Here is a 22,649-nt window from a genome sequence, read left to right as displayed (position 1 = left end):
GAAAATAGGCCAAAAACAAAAGTAGGTCAAATAAAATTTATAAAATTAACATTGAAGCTTGTACAACTAATTTAGATTTGCATTTTCATTGATTAATATTCGAATAGTCTTATGGAGGCCCTGGACCTTGGGGGGTCCTAGGCGCCTGCCTAGTTTGCCTAGACCCAGGGCCGGCCCTGAGATTTCGGGGGTCCGAGGCGAGCTTCGAAAAAGGGTCCCTTTGCATATATAAAAAAAAGTAGGTCAAATAAAATTTAAAAAAAATTTATAACATTAAAGCTTGTATAACTAATTTAGGTTTGCATTTACATCGATTAATATTCGAGTAAAAATTCTTAGATGCAAAATCGTTTTATGGGGACCCTAGGTGGCCGCCTAGTTTGCCTCTATCCAGGGCCGGCCCTGAAAATTAATTGAATTAATAACAAATTCTCTGCTGGCAAATTAACACGTTCAGTTAAGGGTTATCTTGGCTCGGGGTATTTGAACGGTTGAAATAAAAGTGTTTGAGATACTCATCGGAACAGGATCATTAATTAAACGCGTGATGGTGGTGGCGCGTTGCTTGGATGTTAATTTCGATGAAACTGTTGTGTGAAGGATTGGTCGATCAGCGTTGGGCTAAATATAGCCGCCAGTTAAATGCAACACGATGAACCAATCGCGCCGCATGCTGCGTGAATAGAGGACGGAGATTGGTTTTACCACGATGCCCCTAACTAACAGGTAAATTTAGCGTGATTCGAATCATCGTCTAGAAACGCTTGTGGTATTTACATCATCAAACGATACTGATTTATGTATATATACAATGTATCCTATTTTGATCTATCCATTTGTTTTTCTAAAAATGATTTTAAACGAAGAATGCTGGAAGCGTTTATGTAACTAGAAGGGTGTCTGACCTATTCTCGACTATACTACTTAACTTCAGAAATAAAAAGTTATAAAGAATTATCAAAATTTTGCATCGATCGTGTTCGTTGATAAATCTACAAACAACGTCGAGATTATTTCGAAAGTTTAATTAATATAGCGAGGTGTAACAATTAATTGCGGAATGGAAAGGATCTCGTCGAAGTTTTAATTGGAACGATAATTAATATATTTCACGGCTCGCCCTTGGCTACCAACAATCCCGCGCTCTTTTTCTCCTAGTTACGTTATTTGCACAGTTTCATTTGTTCGCGTTACCGTAAACCGTGTCGTTTTCTCGGCTAGCCGGAAACTGCCTCGATAACGAGCGAAATTCGTAACACGGTTTTAGAATTCACGAGGGCACTTGACATCAATCATCGCTGGTAAAAGTTAAAAGTGAAACAACGATTCTCCTCTTCTCTTTTTTTTCACCACGAGCGTCAAACGCGATTCTTCGCTTCGTCTCGATAGAAGAAAATAAAATCATCTCCTTTACTGACAAGTTTCACCTTTTATCCGAATCGGAATTCTTTTAGCCTCGGGTTCAGTCGAGAAATGTGTCATTGATTTTATAGAATAAAGGGAAGTTTCTTTCCAGGATTCGAGTTTCTCTGAAAAAATGATTTTAATAGACTGACAAAATGATAAGGACTTATGCATCAACCCGATACGTAAAAGTAGAGCTGCTCGTTTCATCTTCTCTTCCTCGAAACGTTTCTATTTACTTACTCTCCGCTGATGGTTTTCAATCTTTGAGAGCACGAAAATATAAATTCTTTGCCGCTGCGGGTGAAATCAATTTCTTAGATGAGACTTTTAGCCGAGCTAGCAGATTGTCTGACCTTTCCATCGCTATACTACTCGATTCCCAGAGATCCAAAAGAAAGCAACAATAACGTTGTAATCGATCGGACGATGTAAACGTATCCGGTATCGAATGGCAAAGCCCCGTATGTTCGCGTTTCAACGTTTAATCACGATGCAAACAGAGTATCGTTAAATTTTCCTTTCACAAACGCGGCTGAATTTTATTAGTCTATCAACGCGAATCCGTTGTAGGATTTCCTATGGTTGCCGTAACAGAGATGGAGGTTCAGAGGGAAATACAGCGATCCTATCCTCTCAGGAAAACGGATATCTGCAGCAAATTTCGTGTCATAAACGTCCAACACAGAACATAGAGACTCTCAACCTTCGCGGTGCAACGTGTACTTCTCTCAAATATTAATTCCAACTGTTGTATCAAGGCCGAGCTAACAATTTATGCAGAATTTCTTTCTCTGCGAAGATTAAATAACGGATTATGAAAAATAACGTCAGATGAATTTCTTGATATTTCGTTTGAAATACTCTACGTATGAAGAGTTTTAGAACGAGGATGACGGGCCACGAAGAGAGACCTAATTTCAATTTAACTTCGTATTTATTTATAAAACTTTTTCATTTAAAAATTGTACATTTAATATTCAGAGTTAATATCTCTGTTATATGCGTTGTGTGTTTGGGCCTCGATTGACCCAGACTCCGATATTGCAGGCTTAAAGCCCAAAATCTATAATGGAAATTCGAGATAAACGCGACCTTTAATAAACGCGTTGTGTATCCGATGACAATTCGAAACTGTCCGATGCGTTCGCACAATATTTGATCAACGAGAAGCTTTTCGTCGCGAATTGCCGGCTGAAATTTAGGCATCGAATGAGCGCACAATGTCCTCGCATAATTCCACCGAGCCGGAATACGATGGGACAGTAATAATTCACTTTGAGTCTATTAATATCAGCCCTAATTTTCGACGTTGGCGTATCGTTGACGCACCATCCATCGCTGCCAGATGTCAATTTACATTTACATCAACCACTATCCAGGGGTCTTAAAGATGTCCAGCTTCGATAAATCTTCCCTTTGTTTCTTCTTTTAATTGCAATTCGTTACCGTGCTCAAAATAGCCATCGATGTAACGATTTAATAAAATTCTTGGAAAAATTATGGCGTTTTGTCTCGGGAAAATTATGGCATTTCGTCCCGGGAATTGTCCACTAGAACAGTGGGGCTGACGTGGACGGTCCCTGTCCCAGATGTCTGAGTTCTATATTCACAGGAAATTTGATTTCACGGGCTCCTATTGTCCAATGGAGATTAATTTACCGTCGTCTTTTGGAATTTTACGCTAGAAGAAGTGGGGGTTGTGGGCGGAGCGTGGCCCCCCGGCATTGGGCCTTTCCTGTAATGGCCGCAAGGTGTCGCCCGCGTAACTCCATCCTTTCTCGCTAGCGGTCCACCTTACGGCCATCATAGGAAAGGCCCAAGGCGCCACGCTCCGCCCACAACCCCCACATTCTTCTGGCGTAAAATTCGAAGAGACGACGGTAAATTAATCTCCATAGGACAATAGAACGCCGTGAAATCGAATTTCCTTAATTCCACGAGGTTCTTTCGTTCGGGTATCCAGATTTTCAGTTCAACTCGCAAACGATCGGTGAAACACGACCGTTCCGTCGCGATTTGCATGCGGCTATGCATGTATGCATTCGTTTTGCATCTATTAAAAATCAGGACAGCGGTCAGCGATAATCGAGAGTCACGGGTCGCGCGATAGAAATGTAAATGTGAAAACGTTCTACCGGAACCTTGGATCACTTTCGGAATCTTTTTTTATTTCTTACTCAGCTCGTTCGAATCGGAACGAAAAAGCACGCGTACCCGAGGAGCGTTTCTATAATTAATTCGTGGGAGGCGAAACACTCGTTACTTTCATCATTTTCAATTCACATCCGCAAATCTGAAGCGGATGAAAATCTCTTATTTAATATGCATCGAAGGAACGGTGAATTTTCCGTGAATTTATAAACGGATATCTCGATCATCCTCTTATCCTTTCGGTACCCCAGCGCGATTAAGTTTTCGTCTTGAGGAACTAATTCCTTGCGCCCTACTTAATTTGCATATGAAACGACGAATCGTTTCGACGAAGTTGTTTCGCAAACCGCTCGTCGACCCGAGCCTATCGGGTTGAAGGAGAAAAATTAGAAGCAAGAACCACGACGAGGCGTGGATGACGATACTTTCCTGAAAGTTTCGCGAAAATCTCTGTCCGCTCCAGATGCTCTCGAGATTGCCTTCGCGCTTATACGAGGAAACGGTAACCGCGAACTTTCTTGGCGAGGAATAAGAAGAAGAAGAAAAAAAAAAGAAAATTGATCGAACCGCGAAAGAAAATTCTGCTCGATGATATTAGCGGCGAAGTAAGTACGTTTGCGGGTGCAATGTTCGTGGGTAGATGCGATAGCGTGAGCAGGTTAATGGTCAAGTTATATACCTCGAGGTAAGAAAGAAGAGGAAAAGGAAAGGAAAAGTGGGCTATGGAATTGGAGCTGCGTGGAAGTTGGAAAATGGCACGGTAAAGTTACCCACCTTTGTACCAGACGTGTGTACGAGGTGCCGGTTTAAACTAGGAAAATTCCTTCGGTCTCCTATCGGATCGTTAGTTTTCATCGCGAATTAATTAGGAAACAGGAAATTCAGTAATATTTCAGAAAATCCTTAATCAGACGCTCTGCTTTCTGATTTATAACTTTATGATGTTCGAAATGTCAATCTCTTAATTAGGTGATTAAGCGATATTCGTACCATCAGATGTCGGTAATCAACGCGTTTAATTATGAAATTCAGTTCGCACGAAAGGAAGAGAGCGCGATCCGACGAACGTCTCGAAGGAGAATGGAAGGAAGGGGTTGAAATTTGTGTGTTAGTGGGTCAATCAAGAGGAATAAGAAAGGTCATCGTTGCGATCCGAACATTTTACCTTTCCAAGTAGAAAGCTGTCGACGAAAGCATCTGAAATAAAAAGGAAACACTGAGAAATAAAGGGTAAAGCTAGAAGAGTCACGGAGGATGAAACTAATGGAATGGATCGAGAGGGAAAGCATTAGAAAGGGAGAAACCGAGAGAGGACGAATAAAAGAACGATGATAGCATTGTCGAATGGTATCAACGTAAATAAGCTTGTAATCCAATAAGCTGTAGTTGTAAACTTCCTACCATTCCACTCTTTGTTCTCGCTTCCATTTTGAGCTTTGCCCCCGAGCGTTTGAGAAACCGAGTTTCACCGACTTTCCTTCTAATGCCATCAACAACTTTGACTCTTATCAGATTTCTACTTTCATCTTCCTTCGTGCATCTTCCCAATGTGAAAAGAAAATCGATATCACAAGAACTTTTCATTTTTCAACATTGACCGACCACCGATGATCGTTTTTACAGTGGGTGATCAAATTATTAGAGCCATGATATAAGAAGTAGGTTTTTCATGTTTGTGTAGAAATAGAGCCACAATTTTAAGGTTTTTACATTTAAATAAATTTTAATCAATAACTCTCCACTATTAATATACAACAAAATAAAAATAAAGAAATTCATTTAAAAGATTATATTTACTCGGTTTAACTCGGTTTTCATTTAAGAATTAATGATATTTATGTAAAATCATCAATTTATGGGAGTGGCTCTAATAATTCCACAATCGTCACCCTGTAAAATATCGTCTAGAAAAAGAAAGAACAGGAGCAAAGCGTTTCGATCCGTTCTGAACGAGGCTAATAATGAGATCCAATTAAATAATCAAGGAAGAAGCACGTGTTCGTGGAAGGATCTGCTGGAAGGAAAGCTCGTGCTATTTTAGCGACATGGTGGCTCTCCGGGGGATAAATTCTGCATAATTGTAGCAAGAACCGTCTCGGTGCAGCGTTAAATTATTTCGAAGGACCTTCGCGGTGACGTTAACCGTGTCCAACGTTTTCCAGCTGCCCCGCCACGATTTTCATCGTCCAGAAACACGGATAGGGTAATTAGTTTGCCCGTTGGGAGGAGAGTTCGAGAGTTCAACTGGAGCACGTTAGTCCTGGAATCGAGGAAAACGAGTGACTAATTAGCAACTGGAAACTCTCGTACGAAATTATATCAGAGTTATGGAAGCATCCACGAAACGAGGCTACCCTACTTCCGGTTCAAGATGCGAACCGCCCGGGACGGTTCTTGTCGTTAAAGTTTGCCCCGGCGTTAGCCCGACAACACCTTCCTTTCCTTTCGACCTTTATCAACGAACCGTGACGAGATTCGTTTCGCACGGAGATCTCTCTCGTTAACGGATTAACTGTGGAACAAAAGGAATTCACGGCTGTTCCCCCGTAACTTTGTTTCCTTCTAATTACTGATTTACGCGCCGGAAGTAAGCCACTCGGTCGTTCCTGGTATTTATTTCTTTCGCGTCGAGATGCTGACGTTAATTAAATTCCCTTCCTTTCGACGATCCTTCGTTAGAGATGTTTTGATATAAAACGTTGCTCGGCAACAGGAAACGTACGCGTACGAATATATAGAGAAATACCAACTGCAATTCCCTGAATAACCGAAGAAAAATCCAAGAGTAACTGAAAGCTCTTCGGAATTGGCCGAAAAATGACACTCGAAGACGCTAAAAGGACGTGATTCTCACAAGGATTTCCACGAAGGTTCACCCTTCTACTCTCTACCACGATCGATAGCACCTTTTTCAGTTACTTTCCGACACCGCCACTTAACCAGCAACAATCATCGAAGATTCAATTAGTCGTGATATTCATAAAAGGATCGTTCGATAAAAGTTTCTTTTCGATCTAACGATGATGAATTTTACAAAGAGCGAAGGATGCTCGAATGATTTTTTTTCACCGTCAATTAAAAATAATCTATAGGAGAGGAAAAAAAACATCTTAATATAATTTGTACTTTAAAAACCCCATGGATCAGTCTTTGGTGATTTAAAAATAAACTTAAAGTAACTTAGCCTAACTTAATACTAGTTGGGGAGGAATCGCGACTGACGAACCCTGTCCCAGACATCTATCATTCCGCAATTCGGAATTTCTATAAGTTTGGACTGCACGCCGGGCGACCACTATCGAGAACACTGATCACCGATCATCTCGCCGCTACCTAGCGGACCCTGGCCCGAACTAATGGCGTCCGGGGAGACGAAACCCTTTCTCCCTCTCCACTAAACGCCTACAAATCTTAAGAAAACATAGGTCGTTCGAGTGTTTTTTTTTTAACGAGCTTTCCCTCGTTTTCCCTCGTGGAAAGTTTTCCGAGTAAATCGACAATTTCGTGCGGCGGAGACCTAATAAAATATTTCTTTATCTTTATTATCAGTATTGTGTTTCTTTCGGTGCACAATACAAAGAGATACCCTGTTTACATTGTTCTTTGACGATTACAACACAGTGGTCCGTATTTGCCAGAGTAATCTCGCCTTTATTGTGTCGTAAGCCTGTTTGCTCTGACAAACGTTGGCCACTGCAAAGCGTCGGATTAATCATCCGGCCACCATAACTCGATGAACCACTGACTTATTCAACAGACCCGTTTCCAGGCCTTTCTGTTCTTAATTTCTTCTCATTCACGACGAATGTTTTTTTTTATAGATACACAGAGCGAACGTAATTGGAGACAAGTCTTTCCGATTAAATTATAAATTAATCACGGATTCAATAATATTAATATGATTGGTAGTACGATCTAAATCCGGGTTTTGTCACGAATGTAGGGTACGAAATTTTCGAAACTTCACACCAGATCATACAGTGCGACGCAAATGACGTAACCTCCGGTCAATCGCTACAAATAATATTAAATAAATTGCGTATAGAATTCGGAGAGCACGCAGTTTACTCGCGACCATCGTTAATTAGTACAGACGTATGGCGTAACCGCGACAGGAACTATTAATTGAATTATTAGAAATTGAGTAACAGATACGCATAGAAGTGCACAGCTCTGGTGCACCCAGTTTTTACACTTCAGAAACTTTTGAACCGCGAACTAATTGAATTCGTCGATCACCAGTTGCGTACGTAACTCGAGAGGTCAATCAAATTTTCTGTCTCTCTCTTTTTTTTTATTGCGCATTCCAATATAATTAAAAGTACCGTCCAACGACCATCCCTCGACGAAGTATTCAATTATTCCGACTTGATACGCAGGAAGCTAAAAAGAGGGTTCAGAAGTGTTTAATTGAAAAATATGCCTTGGAACATCTTAAACACCCTCGATTGACGTATTTTATTTTTTACGATTTAATTTTTTTACCCTCCGAGTCATTTCGACCTTCGTCACTGACTTTTTTTTTTTTATACACGCAGATTTTTCTCTCTCTGCGTTTGCATCCCGCGTTTCAGAATTTTCCAGGAAAAACTGGGCCGAGTTTTTCCATCGCTCGCCCCGGTTTCAGCTTCGCCCAGTATCACCTGGGAACCGGGTAAATCGTTAGATGTGTTCTGCCTGAAATATATAACGGTAAACAAGGCGGATAGCACGTAACTGGAAATGTTAAAATATTTCTTTTGAATTTTTCAACCCACGGTTTAACCATTCGTAGTTAAGCGTCCCATTTTCTCAAGTACACTTTGTGCGCCGTGTAATTAATTAGCCAGAAACAAATTGGTCCGTCGTCGGAGTTCGAGTGTGAAAAATTTCAAAATGTATTCAACGGTTCCCCGGGTCCTTACAAATCACCGTTGATTACTCAAAGTAACGAGGGTGTTCGTGCGCCTGTGTAACGTCTCTCGAAATGTCCGGCTCGTTTATTTAATACGCAATTTTATCTACGTGCTTTGCGTGTGCTTTCGGTATTGCGGCCGACGAAATAAACGATACACGGTGCACGTAGTACGTGTAATGCGACCGGGAAATATTGCTGGTGTTGCCACTTGTACGGAGCGGAACGTTTAGCCCGGAACACTGATAAAATCTGGCACAACCGCGTTCATTCACCAGGGACACAATTAATCCTTCCTTTTGGCGAAAATATTTCACCAGTTTCTTTCCGCGTTCTTCGAGTCAGATTGATACTAATCAATATACAGTGGCTCGGAAAAGTATTCGCACATCGTTTAACACGTTGACTGCCACGGTACTTTTTAGGATTCCGATGTAAAAAGCCAATTTAATTTAATTATATTAAATTATTAAAAACTAGAAAGTGTTTTTTTTTGAAAAAAAAAAAAGATCTTGCGAATTATCTCGCAGTTGGCAGTCAGCGTGTTAAAACAGAATACCTCATTTAAAATTGGTCCAAACCACTGGAGGTTTTTCGAGAAGCTATAAAAATTAATTTACTAAAATCTGTGCTTCTGTCGTTTTGAAAAATTGCAATTTGTTAAAATCGTGAAATAAAATCAGTGAAGGGTAATTTTTCTACTTTTGCGACTCCCTGTAATTATTCATTGTGACAATATTGATTGAGAGGAATGAGGTAAAAATTTATCAAAGAAAAGAAAATAAACGTATCGATTCATTTTAAACGGGCTTCATTATAAGCTCTTCGTGTCGCTTATTTTCGTACGCTCTTCGCGGTGTTTTTAATTGTATTCGGTACAATTAAACATGTTCGTTTACGAATCGCGCGTAAAAAGTATCCGGTCCGCCAGCATGACCTGCGCAATTAATCCCATTTCCGACCCTAACCAGCAGATATTCCTTTGAGCCGTCCGTAAACATGCCACAGCCGACGATGGTACACTTGGGGTTAGTGCTTCGGTAAATTAATGTTAATTAAAGCACAAGAGTTTTTAGCCACCGTCTGGACAGTCCGTCGCGATGACAACTTACAATTGTCAGAGGAACGGTGCTGGACAAATGCATATTTCTCACATTTCTTTAGCTAAAAGAATTATCCTTCGGAGATAATACGGAAGTGTTCGCGATACGAAGCTTATTAATTTCATAAAAGACGCTGAATAGCTGACGGAAAGGTATAAACATTTCGAATCCGTTGACCCCGTTGGTAAACAGATTTTGCAATCAGCTTAACAGGCCCTCTATGCCACTTGGCCGAGTGTATCAGATAATTGAGAACCTCTCTGAAAGTGTCTTCTTTGCGTTGGATTAAGCATATTCACACGGATTCGTACGACCACGAACGCAAGCGACGCGAAGAGAGGGAAAGGATTACATTCTCGCCCTAATATTTCCACTTCTCCTTTCGCTTCTCTCCTCCTCGCATCACGAGGAAGCTTAAGGCGATACAGGATACCTCCAAGCGTCCTTTCCGCCGGAAATATCGAATGTTAGCCGTGGATTGCTCAAAGGATGCAGAGGCGATCGACAAATACCGGGTGCGCGTTCCGCGGTTGTACGAATGAAATTCGCCGTTTGGTAGGAGAACCGCAAGAATTCTAGGGTACATGCGATACAAGACGGTTGATCGATTTCGAACAACTATGAAAGCCAAATTATCGAGGAGAGTGCACACCGGTCTCGCGTGCATTATTTATAAGAGCAGATTGTACGAGCTACTTTGAACGCGAACCACTTTGTCGAGGTTTCGTTGCGGACCGACTAAGTGCATGCAAAGCTTCTTCGAATGGCTAATTGTTTCGATCATCCCGTTGATAAGGACAGCGTAATAAAGTGCTTTAACCGCATAATTCAGTAGCCCCTTTCATCCCGGGGAAAAAGCATTGCGGAGTGTAATTTGTATCGCTGTTGCAGCCAGCTAGAGAGACATTCGTATTGGTTATCTAGCTAATAAATTTCCTCTGATCTTTCATGAAAAGTACGTACTGTCGAGAGATGGAAAGAATATTAGCGGGAGGGCACAGGGGCAAAGGGAGGACTTCGCACGCTCCGCCCTATCCCCACGTTTAAAATCCATCGCAACGCTGACGTCGTATCATCTCGCTTTGTCGCGAAGTTCCATTTTCCTTCTTTGTCGGGCGGCGCGATTGGCGTGCGATCGCATTGGCCAATAGCGCGCGGCGATGCACGTGCGTAAGGCGTGACGCACCGACTCCGACCAATCGTACTCGCGTTCCTTTCTCTAACGTTCTTTCCATCTCTCGACAGTGGATTATCGCGCGCTAATGGCCGATGCGAAAAAATGAGACTTCGCGAGAAAGCGAGATGGTGCGAAGTGCTCCCTTTGCTCCTGTGCCGTCCCGCTAATCTTCTTTCCATCTCTCGACCGTGCTTCTCTGCGCGAGCCGAAAAATACCTTGCTTACAAATCACGACACGCTCCGAATGCCGGTGGCAGTTCAGGAAGCTGGAAAATTCGCGCGCAAACATCGTTCCAGGACAGCGGTTCGTTGAATCGTTCGCACAAGACAAGCGGCTCCTTCTGTTTTCGGGGCGAGAGGGAAGAAAGGAAAAAGGGAAAAAAAAGAAAAGGGAGAGGAAAAGCCGGAGCTGGTGTCGCCGTAGGCGGTTTGCACAATTTGTCACCGGTGGCTGAATGGTACGCGAGAGAGCAGCGATATTCGCGCGGCTACGCTTTGTAAGAACGAGCTCCGTTCCGTTCATGAATATTTACCACCCGGTCCGAAGACGGCCGGAAAACGGTGGTCGAGAGAATTAACCCGTTTAAATCGAGCTATTCGCGGCGACGAATGGAAAAGAGGTAAAAATTCATTAAGCTCCACTCTCTGGAAAAGTCTTCCGAGAAAAGACGCGCGTCGGAATACTCTAAATGATTTCAAGACGGCGCGAAGCAGCTTCGAACGGACGATAGATCCGCGACGCTTTCCTTTTTTTTCTCGCATTTGCATGGAAAAAAGATCGGACCAGAGAAGACAGACCGAGGCGGATGACCGTAAAAAGGTTTCGGTGCACGCTCGGGCAGAAAACTTTCGTGTCGTTGCATAAAATATCAGCGGGGGTAGTAAAGCTTTGAATTGTAAATTAAGATCGACGGTTGACGAGCTCCTGGCTTTGAGAAAATGTGGGTTATTGTTGGATATTTTTTTTTATCCTACTCGCGTGTTGCGTCGGGTCATGGTATCCGTGTGTTTAACGATCGCGTGTCCACGCTGCAAGAAAGTTGAAAGGAATTTCGGTTAATTACTTGAATTTTACATTATTTTATGGGGGTATTAACGTTTAAAGAGCTCCTTTTCTGCAATTCTTTAAACTTCATTCTTTTCCTGATGGATGCGAAGTTTTATTTGATTAAATTGGGGACTGATTGGTAGACTGGTGGAATTAATTCTTTGCATAAAAATATTTTTTATTTTTGGTATTGATTTTTAGTTCACCGATAGCTAGGGAGAAGCAACTCTTCGCATAAAAGTCAAATTAATTAATAGATATTAAAATATATTAGAATACGAAGTTTAACAATTTCCTATTATTATTCTCCTATATTTTATTTCTTCCTTTAAATTTCATTTCTGTATGAAACAATTCGAATACAGAAACAATTGAAATCTGTCAGTTTGCTTGGATTCGCTGGGATAGTAGCATTGAGTGACGTTTATCAAAACCACCCGTTAATTTCTCGTTATTTTTAGACAGCATCCATTGCGAACAGGTTGTCCGTTGGTTAGTCGCGTTAAAATCCGAGTGAAATTCACTACGGCTGATATACCAACGAGCTAAACATTCGTCAGCACGTTATGCATATCCTCCGAGCATAATCCGTGAACAATGCGCTCCAATGACGTACCAGGGGGTCAACAATGCTCGTTAAATAGACCACAATATCTCCTTTACGCGGGAGCGACTCTTGTTCCTTCGTTTATAATTCTTTTCAAAATATACACTCACTACGAATTGATTTGAATATTAACGTCGTCGCGACAGGGGGGAATAATCGATCGAAGGTTTGATAATTAGTTTTCGCTTAATAATCGCCAGCAGCAGGAGGTCTGTTAATAGGTTCCTGCTCTATTAACCTGCAACAGAAAATGTAAAAGCACAACCTTCGTCGAGCGTTTAACGTCGAACGCTCTTTGTAGAAATTAGGAAAACGTCTCTGTATTTTATTGACAAACATAGGAGAAAACAATCATAAAGGACGTTGAATTTTTCAAGCTACCAAGAGGTAGAAAAGTCCGGCGAAGCGATGAACCGTTTAATATAATTTTCGTGGAAATTGTTTTCCGTGATGTTACTCGAACTGAAGTATATAGCATCCCTGGGAATTGCTGCCGGAATGGGGGTCAAGCTGCCGCTCATGGCTGATTCTGAAAACGAACGCCCGTTTCGACTGATTTCGTTTGTCTCTGTCCCGAGAAAGTGGAGCGCGGACGTCCGTCGGATGGAAATATGAATTTTCTTATTTCGCTAAGCGAATGCCGACTTTGTGGCGGTGAACTACGTTAAATAATTAAGAACGTTTCATACCGGTGTCTCGGCCGAGGCAATAACTCGCGAAGCGCGGCAGAGGGAAATTAAAATGCGATTACACGTAATCTCGATGCTGAAGTTTTGTTGTTAATTCCTCGTGGCTCCGCTTCAAAGTACCTCCGAGTGGACGCCTTTTTATCGTTCGCTCCAGCTTTGCCAATTTTATTTTTTTTTCTCCTTTCATTTTTTCATTTTCCCAACGAGTGCTCTTAATATCGTTGAATTACTTTCGACGTATTCGCAAAATGGCTCTAGTGAAATTTTCAGGAAAGTCTGATTTTACGAAAAGGAATCTTTTATTGAACGATCGATTCGATTACCCTTTGAGAATTACGATGGTAAACGTTGCATTGTCTCCTTGAATGATGCACCACTGACAGTGACATTTTCATTTGTTTACAATCATGAATGAGGGTACGCACGGTTTGTCGATTGCTTTTAAAACGCTCCGTCGATTCACATATTAGATTAACGATTTAATGGATAACTCGATGAATGACTCCATGTATGGTACGTGTCGGTGCGTAAATTGAACAAATTATAGAAGAATGCTTTCGGTGTTGGTAGATGGACACCCTGTGCACGTATACATAGTGGTAGCGTTACAATAGGGTGCGGTGGTTCTCAATTCAAACAAAATATCTTTTCCTTTCAACTCCATTATTTTTATCTACTCTATCGCTTATCAATTAAAGTGTGAAATTAGAAATTTCATATTATAGTCCATAAAATCTTCCAAAAATAAAATTGTTAAAGTCCTATCTATTCTATCGTATGTTAATTAAAGTGTTGTCAATTAGAAATTTTATATTATAGTCCATAAAATCTTCCAAAAATAAAATTATTAAAATCCTATCTATTCCATCGCGTATCAATTTCTATCGTAGATTAATTAAAGTCGTCAAATAGAAATTTCATATTTTAGTCCATAAAATCTTCCAAAAATAAATTTGTTAAAGTCCTATCTATTCCATCGCGTATCAATTTCTATCATACGTTAATTAAAGTCGGCAAATAGAAATTTCATGTTATATTCCATAAAATCTTCGAAAAATAAAATTGTTCAAATCCTATCTATTCTATCGCGTATCAATTTCTATCGTACGTTAATTAAAGCCGTCAAATAGAAATTTCATATTATATTCCATAAAAGCTTCGAAATATAAAATTATTAAAGTCCTAGATTCCACGGGATAAAATTCGCAATTGCAATATTCATAAGTAAATTCATTTCCATTTTATGAAAGAGCTATTTTTGAAATATTCATAAATGAAAAGCAGAGACGATGGACGGGATTTATCGTGGGTGAAAATATGAGCACCCTGATTGGTACAATGGACAACTGGTCATAATTACGTGTGACAAGTGTGCGTGAGGGGGCGTAGACGTGTGTGCGTTAAGATCGTGGCAACACGATCACCATCTTAACTGAAGATCAGTGTCTCGTGAAAAGTCGAAGAGTTCGCGCGTACTACGGCATCATTCTGAATCGTTTCTTCTTTTCCGTTTATTTCGTGATTCGAGGGTGGTGGAACGTATATACATGTTTTTATAAAATGTTGCTGTTCGCTTGGATGCTCTGCATTTTTATCATTGGTGAGCAAAAATCCATACATTTCCCTCGGTCGACCTTTTATTTATTGCATTTTATTTTCGAAGACAAATACGACCCTTATCCTAAATTCTTTCGTGTTTCGAAAACATTGATCCATCTTGCTCTAAGAAGTTTTATTTTAAAGAAACAGACACGTTTCCTGTATTTTTCCTTGAAATACGGGTCTACGAGTTCCTGTTTTCCATTGGATTTTCATGCAGTGAATTGCAGTGAATTTTCGAACAACTTTTATAATTCCCTGCTTCTCCCAATTCAACTGTTTCCACATTTGTTCTGGATTTAATGGAAGATAGTTTGCGAAAATCGCAAACAACCCGAGGGCGTGAAAACGAGTTTCCACCCGGCATGGGATCGGAAATTTTAAATTGCCAGCCTGTCTCGTTTGTTTCTTGCTCTCTCTAATCGCTCGTCCCGTTTCCTTCGTACGAGGAAGCTTCTGGGAAGAGGGAAAACTGAAAGGTGACCAAGCGGCATGGAAAATCGTAGCGACGTTTGCTTACCTGTCGCCGTTCCACCGACGCGAAAATTGCGTATACATAATGTATAAGAAATCTGCATGTGTCTTTTCACGGCACAGGGAAACGCGGTAACACCGGTAGTTTTCGGAGAAAATAGAAAGCGAATGGGCACAGTAGTGTAGAGTAACGAACAGGCTGCAGTGACTGGACGGGAAAATTGCGCCCGTCGGAAGATAAATTGATGCGCAAAATTTGAAGGAAAATTATATCTTGTGTACCGTCGGATATTAGATTAATTATTTCATCAAATTTTCCCCGTTGTTACAGGAAGTCGGGCAGCGGCGAACAACGGATTTAAAAGTTACCCAACAACCGTGAAGACTTTTGAAAATGACACGGTTTTGCTTCCGTGCTACGTCGAGGATCACGGTGAGTAACATATCAAATTCCGATACTCTGAAATTCAATTTACAAACTTATCCGCCCCGCTCGATTAACAAGGGGGGTAAAGTTGAACGAGTTGAACGGGAAACGAGTATTGGAAGCAGGGAAAAAGGTATAAAAGTAATGCCCGCGTATAAACGGTATGGAGGCATCATTCTCTCCTCTCAGTTATTACAAACAAATATCACCTGTTGCGTCTCGTAAACCGCAACAATGGTGTAACATTAGATACCTCGTACCGTGATCGTTTTCTCTTGTAAGAGAGTAAAAGTGATCTCTTCCGTTTCACGTTGCCAGCTGCATTAGAATTGCAACATGCAATCAGGATTCCGTACTTTCCTAATGGTATCAGATATCCATGTATTTTCTATATTAAATTTCTCTAATTTCATTTACTTAATAATTTTTTTCATAGATTCTCCGATTTCTTTATAAGACGCACCCAGTGCGTCGAGGGTATAATTAACACAAGACGCATCTGACGCGTCGTAAATATAATCAACACAAGACGCATCTGGTGCATCGTAAATATAATTAACACAAGACGCATCTGACGTGTCGTGAATATATAATTAACGCAATACGTATCCGGTGCGTCGTAGATATAATTAACAGAAGACTCACCTGGTGTGTCGTCGAATTTTATACATTTATATCCACATGGAAACTCTGGTAATTAAATTGCAAATTTAAGCAATTTAGGGAAACTAGAACAAGGTTGAAATTTTAGCGAACGTTCGGTAATTTTGCTAAACAAGAAACTCGTTCATTCGACTGGACACGGGCTGAGAACGCAAACAATTAACGGTACAATCGATCGAGCTGTCATCGGTGGTTTCGCCTAACAAGATTGCCTGTCAGTTATTCACTTTAGCTTGTCGCAAGTTGGACATGAGGTCACGTACGTACTCTAAAATGATCGGCGATCGTGAAATGGCTACGGATTAAAGAGCTGTTTGGTATTAAGCACTTTCAACCCTTTGGCATTGCTGCGGTAACCACGGATCCAGGACGGCCAACTAACGGCCTCGATTTTCTATCCCAGTTAGGATTACCGTTAAATTAGGTCAGGCAAAAGATACTCGGTTACGTGTTCAACTACTTATCGGTTTAAGGTTCATTAAATCTTAAGACACGGATTCAATCTCCATAATTAAAGAGACGGAATAATTTAAGTACGAAATGGTTTCTATGATTTTTTCATTAAAACAATGAAACGTTTTAATGCCATAATTCTCGAAAATTCCTGGGAAAATCGTGGGGAAAAAGGTATTAGGATAAGAAAGAAGATTGAGGATTCCTGTCGGACGAATAAATCCTGATAAATTCTCTCGCGAAATTAATGTAGACTTTTTTCCATTGAATCACGAGGAGCTTCCAAATTTTCCTCTGTGCATTCACAGACAACGTGCAAACGACGGTGAGGTGGTGGAGGGACGGCTTCCTTTTGGCTGACAGCGGTGAACCACGACACGTACCACCTGAAAGAGTTAGAATGTACTCAAACAGGAGCTTGGAGGTTTCCCATGTGAAGCGAAATGATACCGGGGAGTATGTGTGCCAAGCTTCGCGACCAGCTCCCTGGGGATACGCGACGCAGGTACACGAGATCGAAGTAATGTGTGAGTACGTCAGAATTCTGTATAATAGTTGCAAATTCATGCTCCATAAATCGTGCTTCGAGCTTAATTTTCACCTATACCGAAAGTTTCGTTATACGAACATTGAAAGCAGTTTCCAAAACCTGGTTAGGTATTTGGTGCATGATAAAAGAAGAAAATCCAATTTTACTCTTGCTTGCTCCGACAATTATTAAGCGTAACGAAACAGAGCCGAGATCAAAATCAAAGGAGCGGAAGAGAAAAAGGGGTCTTTGAGAGGAAAGTTAAATACGACTATCGATTGTTGTCGGTGTGAAATTATAGATAACTCGAAAATACCTCGTAGCTCTACGTCATTCGACAAACAAATTCAGGAAAGTTCCCTCGGTCGTCGCCGATTCTCTATGGAGTTTTTCTCAGTCGCGAGGATTTCGGTTTCATTTCGCGGAACGCGTAGCCAACGCTAAAAATAAGAGAAAAGAATCACCGATCATCCCTCTGTGGGGTCGAATTCGGTGGTGTTTTTAGCGTCCCCTGAGATTCCAACTCCTTTTTCCGTCGAACCGTCCCTCTGTGAAATCGAATTCGGTGGTGTTTTTAGCGCCCCCTGAGATTCCAACTCCTTTTTCCGTCGAACCATCCCTCTGTGGAATCGAATTCGGTGGTGTTTCTAGTGTCCTCTGAGATTCCAGTTTCTTTTTCCGTCGAACCACCCCTATGTGGAATCGAATTCGGCGGTGTTTTTTGTGTTCCCTGAGATTCCAACTCATTTTTCCGTCGGACAACAAACGCTTTCGCGCCGGATCCTCTTACTTTTAGACCCACTTGTGATTCCGGTTTCATTTTCAGAGATCGCCAAAAGCGTTTTTAATTGTATCTATTAGGAGCTTTAATTAAAAAGTACGAAAATTAGTTTTAATACTTTCAGGGACAGTACTCGTTTCCATTTCTATCGAGTTGAATTATAATTAACGCAAGACGCACAAGGTGCGTCGTAAATCTAATTAACACAAGACGCACCTGGTGCGTCGTATAAATCCATATGGTAATTCTGGTAATTAAATTGAAAATTTTAACAAATCAGGAAAACTGAAACAAAGTTCTCGACCTTAATTACTAATTAAATTAAAATGATTACTTACAGTTGCACCCAGCGTCCAACCAGTGCCAGAATCCGGTAAACTGGAAGTGAACTTAGGGGAGGAGGTGGACATGGCTTGCGTGGCTAAAGGTGTTCCAGTCCCCATCATATCCTGGAAGAATAAGGTAAACGATGTCGATACGTCTGAATGCGTAAAGAAAAACGACGCCTGTCACCTGTCGTAGCTTTGGTGAACAGTAAAAATATTTGTCCATTCACAGGACGGGGAGATACCGTTTCTGTATGATAGATCACGTCTGCGATTCCACGCTGAGAGTCCCAGTAACGCTGGTCGCTATACTTGTGTGGCGAACAATGACGTCGGTGAATCCGCTGTGGCCACCATAGATTTGTACGTCAGATGTAAGTAAAAATATATTTTTGTATAATCAACAGGGCTGACCCTTGGTCTAGGTAGACTGGGGGGTCACCTAGGGCCCCCATAAGACGATTTTGCAAATCTAAATTGCAAGATTTGCAAATCTAAATTAGTTATACAAGCTTTAATGTTAATTTTATAAATTTTATTTGAGCTACTTTTCTTTATGTCGTATATGTAAAGGGGCCCTTTTTCGAAACCCGGAATCTCAGAGCCGGCCCTGAGCCTAAGCAGACTAGGCTGGACCCCCCAAGGTCCAGGACCCCCATAAAACGATTTTGCAAATCTAAATTAGTTAATTTTATAAATTTTATTTGAGCTACTTTTCTCTATGTCATATATGTAAAGGGGCCCTTTTGTCTTCCCGAAATCTCAGAGCCGGCCCTGATAATCAATTTGATGTATTAATGAATTAATCCTTCATCGAGGAAGCTTTCAACGAGTTACTTCCCATGTAATAACATTGATTTCCTTAGGAATATTCAAAGACGGTGCTGCTTCTTGATGATGCATCGACGTTCGAAGTTAATCAACTTTATGCATGCCTGCCCATGCGTGCGGAAGTAATAACCTACACCATCCTGCTTAAACGGTCGTAATTAAATTAGGAAGCTGACTCTTTAGTATTCCGATCAGATGCCGGTACGAATTAATAGTAACCATGCTAGATTCGGATAAATCGAATCGTTTATCCACGATAATTGTTCATGAATATAAAAATTTCTATTAAAAATCATTGAACTACAAGTGGAGAGCTTTGACTGGACGAGCATTCAACCTCTACTTAAATGATTCATCTCCTTAAATAATTTCATGATTAACGCTGTATTAATTGACAACCTCGGATGCTTTAATAGGTTCAAAGACTGTCCTACATTATGAAAATTTCTTTTATACAGTTACTATATGATGATTATTTTTATTTCCATGTTTCTATTGATTGATCTGCGGATGGGAAACGCCTCAGACAAGCCGAGGATCGAGATGACGAGGACCTGGGCGCACGCACCTCCTGGGATACGCGTACAGCTGCATTGCGAGGTGACTGCCTGGCCAGAAGCAACGGTGAGCAGTTTTGCAAGACTACCGACGATGTAATTACAACGCTAGTAATTAACAGTTCGAACAACAATGGACCTAGTTCGCGCAGAGTGAAGCCGGTTTTCACCGTAGCCGAGAGAGTATCTTCGTTGTTGGAGTTGTAATTACTTCCTGAAACGACAGTTTCGTCTTGCGGATTTAAAGAACTCTATACTTAAAAGAACGCTATTACGTTTACCGTCGATCCTATCCTTCAAAACGTTCCTTTGCCACCAGTGTTTCACTGAGATTTTGCAGCGAAAATTAATTCTGCTTACAAAGTACGTTCGATGGAAAAGGCTAACGAGTTGGGATTTATTGAGAGCAAAGTTTCTAGTCGACGGAATCCTTGTGAAACTTGGCATAGCAGTTGATGTATTACCTTGAAGGGGCTGAACAACTGGAAATTAACACTTAAGCACTTTGAGTGCGTATCCATAAATTAGAAAATCAGTTTACACGAGACGGTGTAATTTCGAAGGACTAGGTAAAGCCTTGTTAACCCTCTACGTTGAACAATTTCTCAGCGTTATCCGTTCGAGGGTGTAACGCGTGACAAATCGATCCACGAGAAACGTGACGATACTTCTCTTAGCGAAAAGTACCTGCTACGGTTAAGCTTCTTGCTGATACAGCATTCCTTCAGACTTCTCACCGCTGACAAATGTTCATAGCGTCCTGGTACATTTGGAATTAAACTTGTATGAGTCATTGTACCGTCTGTCACCTTCTTTTAATGTGACCCAGACCTAGGAAGCTTGTAAACTAGCTATACCTTGAAAATTTTTAAATTAAAAATTCTTTCCAGGTGGAATGGTACTTCAACAACAAAAGCGTGAAGTATTCGTCGAGGATAGTGAAGCACAACGCAGGGAGTGATCACAGTTTGGTGATAAGGAACGTCAGAACGACGGATTATGGTTTCTACCTATGCAGGGCTTCTAATTCCTTGGGGATCACCGAAGCGGCGGTCGAATTATCAGGCATAGCGAATCCTGCCGTCTTGAAGAAGACCTCTCACAGTCTTTCGAAGACCTCGTACAATTTCGTCTGGGAGGTCTACAGTTACAGTCCCATCGTTCAATATGAGTTCAGGTTTCGTAAATACGTGGTAAGACCCTGGCAGTTAATAATTAGAGGAATCATAAATTTTAGGAGACGTGTAGATGTTGAAATGTTAAAATATTTTTAGAACGGTGTTCCTGGTCCATGGCACAATTTGTACATTCCTAGTGGCAATGATGGAAACAGTTTCATACACACGTACTCGTTCAACTTGACGGGATTAGAAGAAGCAACGCATTACGAAGCGCTCGTTTTGTCGAAAAATCGTCATGGATGGAGCAAACCGTCGGATATAATACGATTCGCCACGGAAGGTGCTCGTAAGTAATAAAGACAAGTGACCGCTTCTTCGTCTTGAGAACGATTCCATCCTGTTTCCAACGTTCTCGTGACCTATATAATTTATTTCAGCGGACAGAGACAGCTACATTACAAACGCGATACAAGAGGATAAAATTGTACCAGGTAACTGGTTACAAGTTTCTACCTATACGTCGATAACATATATATTAAATAGTATTTTATTTATAGTGGTGCAACTTGCATCAATGTCGCAACATTCACCTTTAGGAACAGACAGAAGTGGATCATCTTCTAACGAAGCAAAGTTAATGATAGTTATAGCATTTATGTCTGTATTATATGTATTTACTACAAATTTTGAAAATATCTAATACGTTTAAAGCAGTAGTTTTAGTTAATAAGGAAAAAGAAACAAAGAAAACATCAGTTGTATCCTATATTAGGATAAATTCTCCTTAAGTGAGATTATTAAACTTTAAGATTGTAAATAAATTTAAATGTATCTATTGTAGTTCATATATTATACTTTAAAGTGCCTTGGTTTACAAATAAAACGTTAATTACAGTTAAATTGAAAAATTAAATCATCCCTTAAAAATTCCTATTTAGCGCCATCTATACAAAGAAAGCTGAAATTACAGTGTTATAAATCATACTGGGGTGTTAGGGACCCCAAAGCACCGGCGATACTGCATACTGACATTAAGGCATCTGGGGTGTCGGGGACCCCAAGCACCAACGATACTGTATACCGATATTGTGGCATTTGGGGTGTCGAAGACCCCAAGCCACGCTGATACTGCATGCCAGCATTGTGACATCTGGGGCGTCCAGGACCCCGAGCATTATGGCATCTGGGATCTTGAGGACCCCAAGCGCTATTGCATCTGGGATCTTGAGGACCCCAGGCGCTAGTGCATCTGGGATCTTGAGGACCCCAAGTGGTATTGCATCTGGGATCTTGAGGACCCCAAGCGGTATTGCATCTGGGATCTTGAGGACCCCAAGTGGTATTGCATCTGGGATCTTGAGGACCCCAAACGGTATTGCATCGGGGTGTCGAGGACCCCAAGCGGTATTGCGTATGGGATCTTGAGGACCCCAAGCGGTATTGCATCTGGGATCTTGAGGACCCCAAGTGGTATTGCATCGGGGTGTCGAGGACCCCAAGTATTACTGCATCTGGGATCTTGAGGACCCCAAGCATTATGGCATCGGGGTGTCGAGGACCCCGAGCACCAGCGATACTGTATACCGACATTATGGCATCTAGGGGTGTCAGGGACCCCGAAACACCGCTTACGCTCTTCGCCGAGGTGTACAGCGGGGTCTCGTAGACCCCGTTGAGTAGTTTGAGCCACTATAGCATAGATGACGATAGTGGTTATGTCGGTATAGGATAAGTCGGTAACTTGTCGAGTAGTTTCTGGCGTCCTTGCATAGATGGCGCTAAAGTCGCATTTTTAAAAACCATTATAATTAT

The 22,649-nt window shown here is 41.2% G+C and overlaps 1 protein-coding gene across 2 annotated transcripts; it reads left to right on the top strand.

The window, feature by feature from the left end:
* Positions 1-14,531: 14,531 nt before the first annotated feature.
* Positions 14,532-21,737, top strand: LOC114870913 (neurotrimin-like). Of its 2 annotated transcripts, XM_029176138.2 has the most exons (10): positions 14,532-14,676; positions 15,481-15,582; positions 17,001-17,219; positions 18,343-18,464; positions 18,561-18,702; positions 19,686-19,783; positions 20,607-20,909; positions 20,991-21,183; positions 21,275-21,328; positions 21,395-21,737. In XM_029176138.2, exons 1-10 carry the CDS (start codon positions 14,637-14,639, stop codon positions 21,535-21,537), a joined length of 1,416 nt encoding a protein of 471 aa, XP_029031971.1. In that variant the 5' UTR covers positions 14,532-14,636; the 3' UTR covers positions 21,538-21,737. The 2 variants fall into 2 exon arrangements, with proteins under 2 accessions (XP_029031971.1, XP_029031972.1); XM_029176139.2 differs by lacking the exon at positions 17,001-17,219.
* Positions 21,738-22,649: the final 912 nt, after the last annotated feature.

Source organism: Osmia bicornis, chromosome 1, assembly GCF_907164935.1.
Source record: "Osmia bicornis bicornis chromosome 1, iOsmBic2.1, whole genome shotgun sequence".
NCBI lineage: Eukaryota > Metazoa > Arthropoda > Insecta > Hymenoptera > Megachilidae > Osmia > Osmia bicornis.
The sequence above is the reverse complement of the archived record's forward strand: the minus strand, read 5'-3'. Positions and strand labels throughout refer to the sequence as shown.